The sequence below is a fragment of the Musca domestica genome, unplaced genomic scaffold, assembly GCF_030504385.1.
Source record: "Musca domestica strain aabys unplaced genomic scaffold, Musca_domestica.polishedcontigs.V.1.1 63, whole genome shotgun sequence".
Taxonomy (NCBI): domain Eukaryota; kingdom Metazoa; phylum Arthropoda; class Insecta; order Diptera; family Muscidae; genus Musca; species Musca domestica.
This window is the reverse complement of record NW_026712370.1, coordinates 3,348,324-3,362,839: the sequence shown is the minus strand read 5'-3', so window position 1 is coordinate 3,362,839 and position 14,516 is coordinate 3,348,324. Positions and strand designations below refer to the sequence as shown.

Below are 14,516 nucleotides of genomic sequence, written 5' to 3'. Positions count from 1 at the left end.
GACGCATACATACAAATTTTCACTAACACCACATAATTGCATGCCATGAATTTTAATCGTTTACGGGGCACTTAAAAACGCATTTCATTTAGGTTGCTATTTCGATTTGTTTTTTCTTTCGGAGTAACACAAAGAGTTTTAGTTATATGGCAACATTGCTTTAGCTGGATTGTTGAAGAGAGACACAACTCATTCGGGCGGCACGTGTAGAAAAGTTTTGTGAATAGCTAGTACAAAATATACTAAATTAATTATATTTTTCAAATATCTCACTATTTCCAAATAAATAGACAGTAAAATGGAAACAGAATCTTTCTACGGTAAGTAAATGCAAAGTTTAAATGAATTACTTCGGTGTATGGATATTTTTTTTTTTGCAAAATTGATGGTATGGTACAGTTGTCGTTAAATCTCTAATCAAACATGTCTGAGTCGACGACCGACCAATAATCGAGTTTGTCTTTTAAAGCCGGCATGGTGCATTGTTTCGTAAAAAAGACAATAACCTTGTGGATTATTAATAGTAATTAACGCTCGTTTATTTTTGCAGGTGTTGAATTGAGCGAAAAAGATCCCTTGGCCCAGTTTGAAGTGGCCGAAACTGATAAGGGTCTACAGGATCAGAAACTGATTATTAAACAAATAAGTCTTGGCGCCGAAGCCAAGGATGAATTCAATGTTGTACAGGTAAGCAAAGAACTGTTTGACACACACATGGCGGGATTTAATCAAAATTAACTATGATTATTTTAAAGGCTGAAGTTAAAATCAATGAAAAGGAAACCCTGAAAATTCCCATTGCTGTCTTGAAGGCTGGTGAGACGCGTGTTCTCAAGCCCAACTTGGAATTCCCCAGTGATTCGGTCACTTTCAAACTGACACAAGGCACTGGACCTGTCTACATTTGTGGGCAACATTTAGTCCACGACATTGTCGACGAATGGGGCAATGCCGAAGAAGAAGATCTTGAAGAAGAGGAAGAGGACGATGAAGATGATGCTCCACCACCACAACAGAATGGCAAAAATAGCAAAAAGAAGTAAAATTTGACACAAGACAATTTACCTATAAGAGGACAAAAAACAAAAACAGATATACATCAAAGATAATTCCTTTATACTTCTTGGGAGGAGCACACACACAAACTTTTTAATACCTTTTTCGTTTGATAAACAAAAATAACGAAATATCCATTTTTTCTTTCTTTTATAGCACACAAACACTGTATGTACACTCTACTATATAAGTTTATAAGTATGTAATTAAAATAAAAATAATTACTTAAAAAATGATAAAATAATAAAACACAAGGAAAATTGAAGAATTGTTTTGGTGATTATTTGGAATTAATCTGTACATAAATTGGTTTGTGGCTATAAGCTATATCACTATAAAATTGCCCAATTTCAAATTGCTATGGAAATCTAAATCATGATGATTAGCAAGTCGATATTCTTTTGTAAAACGAAGACGCGACTATATATACGGGGTGAGATGACAAAATTGCAACTAACTGCAGACTGCTGTAATTTTAAGCCACTCGTCCGACAGCTGTTAAAATAATTCCAGTGGCAGCTTATTATATTTACAAGCGTACAAAAGCATTTTGGTGTGAAATTTCCAGAAAAAAAGTTATGCGTGATGGAATTCAAGCGTGATAGTGTGATTTCTTTATATTTGTGTGGAAAACCCCAAGTGGCTATCGTTAGAGCACTCCAGCATTTAAATGTGAATAAATCTTTTGTGTCTCGTACCATCGCTCGTTACCGTTATACTGATACTGGTAGCGTAGCCCGACATCAAGGCAGTTGACGGAAGAAAACAACAACATCAACAGAAATGGTTCGAAAAGTAAAGAAGCGACTTGATCGAAACCCGCGTCGCAGTGGCCGAATAATGGCTCGTGAGCTGAACATATCGCAATATTCTATTCGGAATGAGCTCGGGGTAAAGGCGTTAAAATTCCAGAAAGTGCAAGAACTCACACCGGAGCAGAAAGAAAATAGACTAAAAAGAGCTAAAGAGTTGCTTTGCTTGGTTCAAGCGGTTAACTGCCGAATTTGGTTTTCTCCGATGAGAAAACATTCGTTGTCCACCAGTTTGTAAACAAACAAAATGATCGTGTTTACTTGTGAAAGAGGTCAGCTGAAAATGTGCACCTTCGGTTGGCCACCATAACTCAAGCGCCGGCCATGGTGATGGTGTGGACCACCATAACAGCCGATGGTTGCTCTCCGCTCGTATTAATCGACCGTTGTATCAGAATAAATGCCGCAGGGCAACATTCGGGCAGCGTGTGACGGTTTCATAATTCATACCAAAGGTGACCAATTCGAACAAATCTAAACTTATTTTAAAATTTGATGCTACTTCCGACATTTTTTGCTTTCATTCAATAAAATTTAAAAAAAAATAAAAATATGGCGTTTGACTTTGTTGCAGTTTTTATTATCTCACCCTGTATATATACCAAGGTGACAACCGTTTGCCGAAACTACCTTTATTTATTTGGATTTATGGATTTATTCAATATCATCGAATGCCCCACCTGGCCAAACTAGGCTTCTTTTGTCCAAATACATTCTAGTTCATCCTACGGATTTTTGACCATCTTAAATGCATGGATTCCAAGGAATATTAGATTGAATATATTCATAAATGTAAATATGATCGGAAGTTTCCCATCATTTTTCAGTTGGATTCCGATGAAGCGTTTCGACACACGTGTCTCACATTTTTAGCTCTACTTTCACGATCTTCTGCCTTTTTTGTAATTTGAGAAAAAAATGCATTTTGCCGCACAGTGCCGTAATGCCTATCATGATCTAATCCGCTTCGCTTATTCAATACAATTTATTTGACAACAAATATTCAAAAGTCTAACCATCATTGTACCTTATGGGGACAAATTTTATAGTTAAATCTTTCAAGATCCAAATTTAAAATGTTTTGACCAAATCGCTTTTTATTTCAGGGTATGTGCTATATATCTGTGTTTTTAATTACTATTATCTTAATAATACAAATGCATTATCGAATTTTAAACTACGCCTCTAAAATTATTCTCCACAATCCTAAAAAAAATACATCTCATTTTGTGCATTCAAATTTACATTCGTGCCATTGACATCTTTTGTCGCGGTACCCTAGAAAATAAATAAATACAATATTATTTTATTCAAATCCGAAAAATACGATTATGTTAAAAAATTACTGACTTTTACCTTATATGTATGACACGTCGTCTATCACCTGGATGTATTAGATCATTCTTTTGACTCCATTCGATTTGTTTCAATTCATGTCGTAATTTTTTACGATCGAAATAGGATATGACACAGCTGGCTGGTATCCAAAAGATGGAGGTGAACACAACAACAGCCACTAGAGTTAGGCAAAATTATTGACGGATAAGAACAAGATTAGTAAATGAAAATTGCAATCGCATGGTGTAATGAATACTTACTGACAATGTTATCCTTTAAAAATCTCAGTACACGGTTGATATTGATTTCTTCAATGATATCCCAAAACCGTTCCACAACATCTTGTATGGTTTTCTCGCAAACACCCTGTAAAGTTGTGTAAGTTAGATTTAATTGTAGATTCCCCTAATTTACTAAAGTTTTAACCTACCTTATTACAAAAACCTTGAATACATGGAGTACCATCCGGTAGGACATCCGGTGGCTCAACCGGGAAACAAGTTTCATTTATACTCATACGACAACATCTATGGAAATTTTAAAAAGTTTGCAATATTAAAATTTGAATTTGATGTAGCAAAATGTTCCATTTTATCATGAAGGTTTCAGCAAATGGGAAAAACTTAAACTTTGTACAATGCATTGTTCCAATCTTACCTTTTACATGCATCTTGTATTATATCACACATGCAACTCTGCAAACCCTGCGTCTCACAGTATGGAACTAAGAAGGGAAATAATTAAAAATGATTCAAGAGCACACCTTTTTCCCAAACAAACTTACTGCACTTGCCGCTGCGACACTGGCCACGCTCTTGACACATCGTGCCATCATCCATGGCCGGAGATTTGGGACATTCAGCATGTGTACCCGTGCAACGTGCTTCCCTCTCACATGTGGCATAGACCTGGTCGCGACACTTTACCCCAGCCGGCATAAATTGGCAGTTCTGGCAGCATGGTGAATTTTTATCACTGCAAACAGCACCTTGATTGCGACGCAATTTACAATTTTTATCGCAGCAAGCATCGTTGTCTTCGGTGCCCAGAAGACCAGCATCGCACTGCTCATCGCCCTCAACACGAAGATTGCCGCAGAACGATTCTTCTGGTTCCGAGAAACATCGACCCGATTTGGCTTGCAGCACTTTACGTATTGAACGCAACGAGCAGGGTGAGAATTTCTGTAAAGATAAGAATATTTAAAATGATTTTCCATATTAAAACCAGTATGGTAAGAAGCATTTGGAATATTGAGATGAGACTGATACCCGCAGTTCCAGAATACAGGGTGAGATAAAAAAAAAACTGCAACAGAGTCAAACGCCATAATTTTTACATTTTTTTTTTTATTTTATTGAATGAAACAAAAAATGTCGGAAATAGCATCAAATTTTAGAATTAGTTTACATTTGTTCGAATTGGTCACCTTTGGCACAAATTATGGCCTTCAAAATCTGCGGTATTTTGGCGCATTCCCGGTGAATCGCTTTCTTGAGTTGATCGACACTTTGGCATCTTTTCTAAAATACCCCAGACACAATAGTCCAACAGATTGGTATCCGGAGATTTTGGTGGCCATTGTGCGCTAGAAATGAAGCGAGGAACCTGATTTTGTAACCATTCTTGGGTGGCGCCTGTTGAGTGCGATGGTGCTGAGTCCTGTTGGAATGTCCAGGATCTGCGGTCAAAATGTTTGCGTGTTCAAGGCTTTAATACACCCTCCAGAGTATTTTCGCGATAACATTCGGCATTTATTATGATGCCACGGTCGATTAATACGAGCGGAGAGCGACTGTCGGCTGTTATGGCGGCCCACACCATCGCCGGTGCTTTAGTTCTGGTGGCCAACCGAAGGTGCACATTTTCAACTGACCAAGTAAATACGATAATACGAATGTTTTCTCATCGGGGAAAACCAAATTCGGCAGTTCACCACTATCGGCCAAGCGTAGCAACTTATTAGCTCTTTTGAGTCTATTTTCTTTCTCTTACGGTATAAGTTCTTGCATTTTTTTGGAATTTCAATGGCCTTACCCCGAGCTCATTTTTCAATATTTACCGAATGGAATATTGCGATATGTTCAGCTCACGAGCCATTTTTCGGTCACTGCGGCGCGGATTTCGATCAAGTAGCTTCTTTACTTTTCGAACCATTTCTGTTGATGTTGCTGTTTTCTTCCGTCCACTTCCTTGGCGTCGGGCTACGCTACCACTATCAGGGTAACGAGCGGTGTTGCGAGACAACAAAAGATTTTTTGACATTTACATGCTGGAGTGCTCTAACGACCACCAAACCAGCCAAATATAAAGAAATCACACTATCACGCTTGAATTCAATCACGAATAAATTTTTTTCTCGAAAATTCTCGCCAAAATGTTTTTGTTTAGCTTGTAAACAATATAATGAGCTGTCACTGGAATAATTTTAACATCTGTCGGAAGAGCCACTCTAGAAATGACAACAGTCTTAAGTTGGTTGCAGTTTTTTCATCTTACTCTGTATAGCACCAAACAACACGGATTTGTCACCCACCACCAAATGAGTAGCGAAAAAAACTTACCTTGTTGTTGACATCATAACCACTAACGGAATATGTATACATTAGAAAACTTCCACCCTGTGAGGCACTCGGTGAGCATTCTGGTATATCCGGGTCATGTTCTGAGCCCCAATTGTGACCGAATTCATGGGCCGTAACCAAATCAGCTTCGCGGGTAATTACACGCTGGCCATAGTGATTGCGTGAGCTGCTCAATCCCGAATTCAAATACAATGTGTAGCCATTTTTGAAGTATTCTACAAAGGAAAAAGGGGTGAGATATTAGTATATGTTTTTTGGAATTCTCATAAAGAAAGTTTCATGAAAGAAAACCCAAGCTTTGGAAGCATGTAAGAGAAACAAGGGGAGTTTTCGTTATTCCCTTTTTTATAAGCATAATGTTTCCAGAGTTCGAAACTGGTAGCAAAATGCGATATGAATATGGAAAACGTTGCATCCTCTCTTCCAAAATCTTAATGTTTCTTTGATGAAATTTTCTATAATCGGGAATTTGTTTACTCGAACAAAAATATAAATACTAATCAAAAAAATAAAAAACCAAAGTCTAATTAAAAATATTTAATCATATACGGAAATCTTCCTTAATTTCAAAATCAATAATAAAATTTAAAAAACATCTACTAAACAAAAATGCAAATCAAAATTGTAAATTAAAATATACGAAAATTTGAATAATTAATTTGCATTTTTGTTAACCTGGTGTACAAATGCCGCCCACAGAATTACGTCTGGGCGAGCCAACATAGGCCAAACCCAAAATTCCGCCCTCGAATTTCAGGTCCGTAAATAGATGGGCTAAACAAAAATCTTTGTGGCTATATTCACGTGAAAAGACCTACACAAATTTTTTTGGTATATATTGTAAAAGGAATCTTTTTAGTATTGATTTTAAATTTTATAAATATTTTTAGTTTACATTCAGTTCAATAACACTTCCGAACTTACCTCTAGTAAATTTCGAACATCCCATTTTTCTCGGATCATGTTATAGTGCGCCTCACCACCTCTCAAACGAGTTGGTTCGGAATGTACAACAATTTTCTTAATCACAAAACCCATACCCTTGAAACCTTCCTGATCCGAACGATCTTGCCATACGGTATCATTGTAGATTTTATGGACACGATCTATAAGGCTTATCTGTGAACGAAACAAATTGAGAACGAATTACTTGAAAGTCTTGAGTATTAAATTAAAAAAATAGAGTGAGAGAAGACTAAGGATAGTGATACTTTTTGTCTCTCACCAAAAATTGAGTGAACAATTTTGCGTACAAATGTACAAATTACATACCAAATAATTAATGGTGGTTTTGGTATTGCCACCACCCATTTCCTGGAAAAATCTATAGTCTGCCACAAGAAGTAGAGGACATCGTGTCTTTGTGGGTGTGTATTCATATTGATCGGCTTGCCGTTTTGATCTCTTATGCGGTTCATTGTGTACCGAGGATAAAAGCTGTGACTGGGGTTTATGATCATGATCACTCTCATAATCATTGTCGGGATTTTCATCATCATCGTCAGCTTCTAACTCTGAAAATAAAAAAAAATTAAATATGTTTCTAAAGTTATATTCATGAAAACACTTACCTAATCCTTCCTTGACATAGCCACAGGTAAGTGGAGCTCCACCCATGTCTCCTTTTTGGGGATGCTGCCAATTCATTTTTATATCTGACGTTCGATAGGCAACCATGGTGTTATCTTTGGCGGTGGGCAAATGGCGCCAAGTAGGCTAAATGACAAATAGGAAAAAAGAGAAAAATGTTATGAGAAAAGCAAGACTCAGGTAGTTTTGATCTCAGATACATGACCTTTGAAAGACCATTATGGGGAGAGGTGAGAAAATGATGTTAAATTCAAGGGAAAAGAGATTTAAATTTCGCATGATAATAATACTTGTAATCTTGCATAGCTTTCAGCGCATTACACCTCTATCAATGGTACGCAAATAAATCATTTCTATATCACTGTCGACCTATTAACCATTTTTTACAAAGCAAAGTACTGACAGTATTATTCTACAAACTCCATACTTTCTCCAAGCATTCCAGCCAAGAGAAATCAAAAGGCTCCTCTTAGGACAAGGAAAAATATACCCTGGTTGCAAAATACAAGGCAACGAAATCAGGAAGACACTACCCACATAGTTTCTCCTGACATGTAAACTACTTGATCGTTAAAATAGCCATATAGTGATGCAGAATTCGCTGCGTATGCGTATCTGATAGGACTGCAGATATTTCTGTTTGGACATTTAATTTTCGAACATTAACCTATACAATAGGTTAATAAATAAAAATAAAGTTCATCGAGCTACATACAGGTCACAACGTAAATATATTATTTTAGCAGCCAAAAGCAAAGCCCTACACGAGGACTATATTTGTCCAACTGTGTTCCGGATGTTCTTCCGACACAGCGCTTTAATTTTTTGTCCTCTACCTTTCCACTATTACATTCCCACCTTAATAGCTGTCAATAAATTTCATCAATACTTACCTCAACATGATAGGCCTCATCGGGTAGATTAATGGACATTGTCATTAAGCCATCCTCAATGTGAGCCCGCACAGACGAATCAACTTCACCAAATACTCTTCCGCTGTAGAAATTGTCGTGGTCTGCAATAGGCAAAACAACACAAAAATCATTAATTTGCATGTCCATGGCAGCAAACCGAAGAATTTGTCAACATACCCAAATGCACAACAGTCTCATTGCCATCACCATCCACTGTGTATGCCTTAAATTTACTATGCAAAACCTCCCGATGAGGATGTAGAATTAAACGGAAGTTTTTACCCAATGTTTTGAATTCCACTTCTTTGATGACATTAAAAGGATTATTGCTATGCTTGGCACCTCTTTTCACAATACGATGCTGGACTTCATCTTTGTGGAAAATCTCAAAGTGTTTAAGGGTTCGATGAAGGGAATCTGAAAAGAAAACATGAAATTATTACAAATTATAAAAAATTATTTTGAATTGCTTAATACTCACCAACATTTTTAATAAAAAATAAGACAAATATTACAATAACAAAATAATTAAAAAAATATCTTTCCGCAACCAATTTTCTTTTCATTGCACAAAACCCTTGTAAGGAAAATGTCCTTTAAAACAAACAAAAATGAAAAACGTCCCAACGAAACGAATATGAAGGCCACAAAGGAATATCCGATAAAAAATAAACAGAAAGCAAAGTCTCGGGGTACTCTGTTGTTTACGAATGAGACGTGAGAAAATTGAACATATTCACTAAAGAGCGCGGAACTAGTTGCTACTCAACTTGGGTAAAAACCAAGTACTCGACAGAGCGAATGCGCGTGTGGAAAACCAAAATGAAAGTCGTCCCCAAAGAAACGAATATAAAGGCCAAAAAGGAATACTTGATTAAAAATAAACAGAAAGCAAAATCACCGAAGGACCTCTGTTGTTTACGAATGAGACATGAGGAAAAATGAATACATTCACTAAAAGAGCGCGGAACTAGCTACAAAATTTGAAACTCAGTGAGTAAACAGTGGCGAATTGCAAATGCCAAAAATCATTTAGGCGGCTGAAAATATAATTTCTTGTACATATATTTTTTAAAACATAAAATTATTAATTTTTTAATTAAAGTTTTGTTTATTGTAAATTGTTTGATGTATTTCGTCATTTCGCCGCAAAACAGGACTAAACAGCTGTTTTGGTATATACAATAGGGTTTTGTAAACCGTTTTGCTTCTGTGCAAATATCTTGGCTGGCAATTCCAAAGATATAAATATTTAATTTGGCAATTTAAAACTAGTATGACAGTAATGCTACAAATTTGACGGAAAAACTGCATTTTTCAAACAGTTTAATTTAACACAAATTTTTCCACTTCCTTTAATTGACAGAACAAAGTAAATTGCCGGATTCCCTGAATCCAGAGAAGATTTTTTTTAAGAAAGGGACATAATCGAAAAATATGAATGGATTTAGATTGATTGATTTTAAGAAGAAAGTATGACATTTAATTCAGTTTTTGCGTTTGTTATTATTTATTCAAAATCAATTCGACAGGTTGCATTTGTTTGGTAGTAATTCTGATATACAATTCTTCTTAAAGTAGATCTGTGCATGCATAGTACAATAAGGGGTTAAATAGAGACACCAGCTAATTACATTACATCACAAGGAATTGCATAGTAACCTCTGCGAAAACATCAGAAGAGACGCTAACTGTAGCTCGCATGGGTACAGACGAACGAAAAGTTTACACTAAACAAGTAAAAAAAAACATTAAGTTCGGCCGGGCCGAACTTTTAATACCCTTCACCTTAGGGTAATGGAAACACTAGAATCAATAATGACCCACAAATACCAATTTTTAGACATATTCGTGGGAAAATGTGGCAAAAATCATAAAAATACCGAATATCGGAAGATACCGTTATATGGAGGCTATACCAAAGAGTGGACCTATACATACAATGTTTCGGCGCTTTTGTCATATATTTAGACACAGCGTAAAAACTTATTATAAATTTCCAGTCGGAACATATGCCTTTGATCATAATCATAGTATTTCATAAAACAAAAACATATCCTTTCCATTTCTTCTGTCCTTACCAAAATCCCGTCCACAACGTCTTCTGCTCTGTTGTATTCTAGAACGGGCTTTATTTCCACCTCATCGTGAACGACACAACAGATACGACATCTTTCCGACATTCTGTAGCTGCCGCAATGCGTACGTGTATGGAAAACGGTTGTATTTCAGACGACGCATACCCAGCAGCTTTTTAAAAGGCTAAATGATATATTCGACGAATTAAATGTCAAAACGACATCGTCCGCAAATCCCAACAACAAACCCGTATGTATTGATGGGCTTTTGATGGGTTTTGGCAAACAATACAGTGTATCTTATTGCTTTCCGAAGACATATTTAGGGATTACCCAAAGATCCAATTTATATTGTCTTATAAATTAAACCAGGATGCTTTGGAACATTTCTTTTCCCGGATACGTTCTTCCCTAGGCAATAATACACACCCATAAGTAAAGGAGGTGAGGTACATAAGCGTCAAAATAATATCTTCCGATATTTTAAAAACAACTAAAAATTCCAATTGCTAAGAAGATGGTAGTATTTCACTTCCAATATCATTGAAAAATACCGGTGATGTTCATGTAATTGGATATTTAAAATTGTTACACTCTAACTCCGGCTCTGAAGATGATTTAGAGTTTCTTAAGGAGATACATTTGTGCGAAACACAAGTTAAAAGGTATGTTTCAGGGTACACAATAAACAAGAGTGCCGTTCAAAAGACAAAATGCTGCCGTTGTGTGAACCTAATGAAAAAGGACAATCGATTGTCTTCGAAATCGTAATTGCTAATACAAAATAAAAATTTCAGTTTTCAAATGAAATGCTACAAAGTCGCTTTAAAAAAATTGCCTCAATTAATGCTCTATACACATATAAATGTTATATGTGGAGGAAATAAAATTAATAGGCTTTAAATACGTAAATGGTTTGAATTTTAAAAAATATATCTTTCAAACGGATCAACTCTGGATCCACTTTAAAGCTATGTTGTGTTTAAATTTCAAATAAGAAGACTCTTATTAATTTAATTTTTAATGCAAATAACATAAATTCTACTTTTTACTGCAGAAAATCCGCTTCTTGCTTTCTTCGTAGCCTATTTTTTTCTACCCCGTTTGTTTCACATTGATTTTTTGGGGAAAATCTTTTTTTGTGACATTTTTTAAGATTTTTTTATGAACAACATTTTTTAAATTATTTTTTTATTTGACATTTTTTATTCTCTAAGTATACGTACTGTGCTACGTACCCCACAGCTATGTTAATATTTTCTTCGCCTCTGTTAATATTGCCATCAACCCTATTTTCTGTTTTTTTTAATATTGTTGGATTGTTTCATAATTATTAAGTTTTTTACTACTTCTACTTTGAATGCTTCTAATTATTAGCATTCAAATTTGAATGCGCGCATTATATGTTTGTAATACTACAATTATCAAGGGAATTTATATATTATTTTTAGTACAAATCGTCGTTTCAATCGCACCGAAATGCATAATTCTAGTCTATTCCTATTCTATATATCAAAGTAGCTGAACCCGGTGCACTTTTCTACCCCTTTTGATTTTTTATGCATTCAATTTCTCTATATATAAGGTCTGCCATCTGAACCAAAAATGTATAACTTGCTCTCGTCCGTGAACAACACATTCTTCCAAAATAAAAACTCTTTTGATATGTGCTGCTTGGCTAATCGCAATCTTACTTCTTAATTTCGCTTGCGGATTAGAGGTTTATGTCTTGCTCTTATTTTTTGCTATTGTTTGAGGGCAACATACTTCTCTCAAATCCTTTTCAGCAATTTTTGCGAGCTTCAGTGTACTCAAAAATGGATTCTTTGTGATCTTCCGTAAAATATACTTCTCATTATTCAAGGTAAATATTTTATTATTTGCCGTTTTTGATTTATTTTCTACACTTTCATCTGATTTGAACCATTTTATGACGTACTGAACCGTAGATCGGCTTCTATTAACAATCTCATATATCTCACTCACTAGGCGATTTAGGGGTATTGTAATGTTTAATTACTAAATTTCTCCCTTCAACAGTGGGTTTTCCTCGTTGTCCTCCCATTTATTTTAATATTTACGTCTGAAAATTTCACAACACTTTGAAATTTGTGATAAATTAGCTTTTAGGGACTTCTCCAAATATATTTTCCAACAATCGTTTGTTTTACTTTTACATAGAAATTTGGTGAGTTTTAGAATAAATGCCATTATTTTGTTAAATAAATAAAAACAGAAAACTTTTGTTCTACAATTTTTTTCAAAATTGTCCATTGACAACATTTCATTGTCAAAATGAGTTTGTCAGACATTTGATGTATACACATTAACTGATGTCATTTATGTTTGGAAAAAAATAATACTTATTTCAATTTGAAAATATGAGAAAGTTTTCTTTGCATCTTTAGATTTGTTTTGCAATAAAAGTGATGCGGGCGGCCATGAATCTTTTTTTACTTTTTCCGAATCCGACCCTTTGTGGGGGAAGTGTCGGAAGAAGTGAGCCGATATATTTCATCTGCACAAAAAATCTTGTGTTGTTGAACTGTGAGGTTGTGCCAAATTTGAGAATAATCGGATACTCCTGAGCGTCCTTAGTGTGTGGATGGTGTGCCAGAAGAAGTGGTCGATTCAATCTGTTCTTTATACCAGATATTGTGTTGGAAGAAATATTTCGATTTGCCAAATTTAAAGACAATGGCACTCTTATTTTACATTTTACAACAGATTTTATTATTCAAAAAATCGGGTTCTTGGTGGGGAGGTACTTGAAGAAGTGATCCGATATATCCTATCCTCTCACCGAATCATTTGTTTGCAGATGTATTTCGATGTGCAGAGTTTGAAAAGAATTCTTTTCTTATTTCGCATTTTGTGAGTGTTATAATTATTCCAAGGTTTGACACTTTCTGGGCGAGAAAACAGAAGAATGGACCAATGAATCCCATCTTCACACTAGATCGTTTGTTGATAGAAATATTACGTCTGCGAAATTTGAAGACAATGTGATTCTTACTTCACATTTTATAAGAGATATTATTCAAAATTGTAATCCTTTGTGGGGGAGATACTGGAAGGAGTGCCTATCTCTGATCGAAATCAGATACTCCCTCTGAGAGTTTTCGTTCTCAGCACACAGACCTAAAAGACGGAAACGTGATCCACATTGAATTGATACATTTTTTTATAAATTTTATTGAATAATTCAATTGTTTATTATTGTAAATAAACAAATTTGTTTTTGTTGTGACAGCTTAGTTACAGAAAATGCAGAGTTACAGGGAATGCTTATTTGAAATGACTTCACCTTCTTAATTTTACATTGGTTCTATTACCGTATACACTACACTAGGTTACATTGCATGAAAGAAAGTTGTTTGCTAAGTTTAGCTTGGATCTACTGTATAAAAAATAGCGGATAGAAAAGAAAAACAATCGAAAATTCAATTAGATTTTAACGAATGATGTTTGTTTAAAACATTGGTTAGATCATGGTACAATAATTACAAGGTATGGCAGAATGACTAAATTTGAAAAACACAACTCTCAAGCTAGAGTCTTGGATCTCAAATTTAGTTTAACAAATGCAATAGTTTGTTGTTTTATTTGACTAGTTTCTCCCAATATTTTTTATAATAAAATCGCCGTGGACTTTTCACAGCCTCGAGTTGTTGATTCAATTAAAATTCTTTTCATCCCAAAACGGAAGCATTCGTTCTTTCGAAAAGCTGTAATCATGGTAGAACTAAGAAGGTAAAGTCATGTAATCATATGTTTACAATTTTTTCTAATTTATACATTTGACAACATCTCATTCTCAAAATGTATACTTATAAATCCATTGTATTCACACAAAATCAGAGATGGGAAGTGTTTTTTATGCATTGAAGCTCTAATATGAATTTAAATTTTAACTGATTTTAATATTTTTAAATTAGTTTGTTTATTATTAGAACAAAACATACTCATAAACAACTGTAAACATTTTTTACATTACAAACTACCTAAAGAAAAAATTGTATTTAATTGATTACTATCTTCAATCCTTGTCTTCAATCTTACATCTTTCAAACGCGCCCCGCAATGTACGTTTCTTCCAATCATTAATTTTGAAAATATTTTATTTTTCAAAACAGTAAGTAC

General features: G+C 34.9%; 2 protein-coding genes across 4 annotated transcripts; one reads left to right on the top strand and one right to left on the bottom strand.

Annotated features, from left to right (window-relative positions):
* Positions 1-157: 157 nt before the first annotated feature.
* Positions 158-1,324, top strand: LOC131805883 (nucleoplasmin-like protein). Its single transcript, XM_059129639.1, has 3 exons — positions 158-320; positions 551-687; positions 756-1,324. Exons 1-3 carry the CDS (start codon positions 299-301, stop codon positions 1,041-1,043), a joined length of 447 nt encoding a protein of 148 aa, XP_058985622.1. The 5' UTR covers positions 158-298; the 3' UTR covers positions 1,044-1,324.
* A 1,614-nt stretch (positions 1,325-2,938) lies between these two features.
* Positions 2,939-8,986, bottom strand: LOC131805884 (ADAM 17-like protease). 3 transcript variants are annotated; one of them, XM_059129641.1, is made up of 14 exons: positions 8,777-8,981; positions 8,473-8,712; positions 8,275-8,396; positions 7,363-7,507; positions 7,064-7,305; positions 6,716-6,910; positions 6,467-6,605; positions 5,771-6,006; positions 3,991-4,390; positions 3,864-3,930; positions 3,637-3,733; positions 3,467-3,572; positions 3,219-3,384; positions 2,939-3,146 (listed from the first exon to the last, which is right to left on the bottom strand). In XM_059129641.1, exons 1-13 carry the CDS (start codon positions 8,859-8,861, stop codon positions 3,221-3,223), a joined length of 2,238 nt encoding a protein of 745 aa, XP_058985624.1. In that variant the 5' UTR covers positions 8,862-8,981; the 3' UTR covers positions 2,939-3,146; positions 3,219-3,220. The 3 variants fall into 3 exon arrangements, with proteins under 3 accessions (XP_058985624.1, XP_058985623.1, XP_058985625.1); XM_059129640.1 differs by having other exon boundaries at positions 3,225-3,384; positions 8,777-8,980; XM_059129642.1 differs by lacking the exons at positions 2,939-3,146; positions 3,219-3,384; positions 3,467-3,572; ... (2 more) ...; positions 3,991-4,390; positions 6,467-6,605 and having other exon boundaries at positions 5,832-6,006; positions 8,777-8,986.
* Between the last annotated feature and the right edge of the window lie 5,530 nt (positions 8,987-14,516).

Bases quoted from the DNA above. Each gene is read 5' to 3' on its own strand.
- LOC131805884 (XM_059129640.1), bottom strand. From the start codon at position 8,861: ATGAAAAGAAAATTGGTTGCGGAAAGATATTTTTTTAATTATTTTGTT. The intron at 8,397-8,472 runs GTATGTTGACAA...TGCCTATTGCAG, and splicing joins TGAGACTGTTGTGCATTTGG to ACCACGACAATTTCTACAGC. The intron at 6,911-7,063 runs GTATGTAATTTG...TTTCGTTCACAG, and splicing joins AAACCACCATTAATTATTTG to ATAAGCCTTATAGATCGTGT.
- LOC131805883 (XM_059129639.1), top strand. From the start codon at position 299: ATGGAAACAGAATCTTTCTACG. The intron at 321-550 runs GTAAGTAAATGC...TTATTTTTGCAG, and splicing joins GGAAACAGAATCTTTCTACG to GTGTTGAATTGAGCGAAAAA. The intron at 688-755 runs GTAAGCAAAGAA...ATTATTTTAAAG, and splicing joins ATGAATTCAATGTTGTACAG to GCTGAAGTTAAAATCAATGA.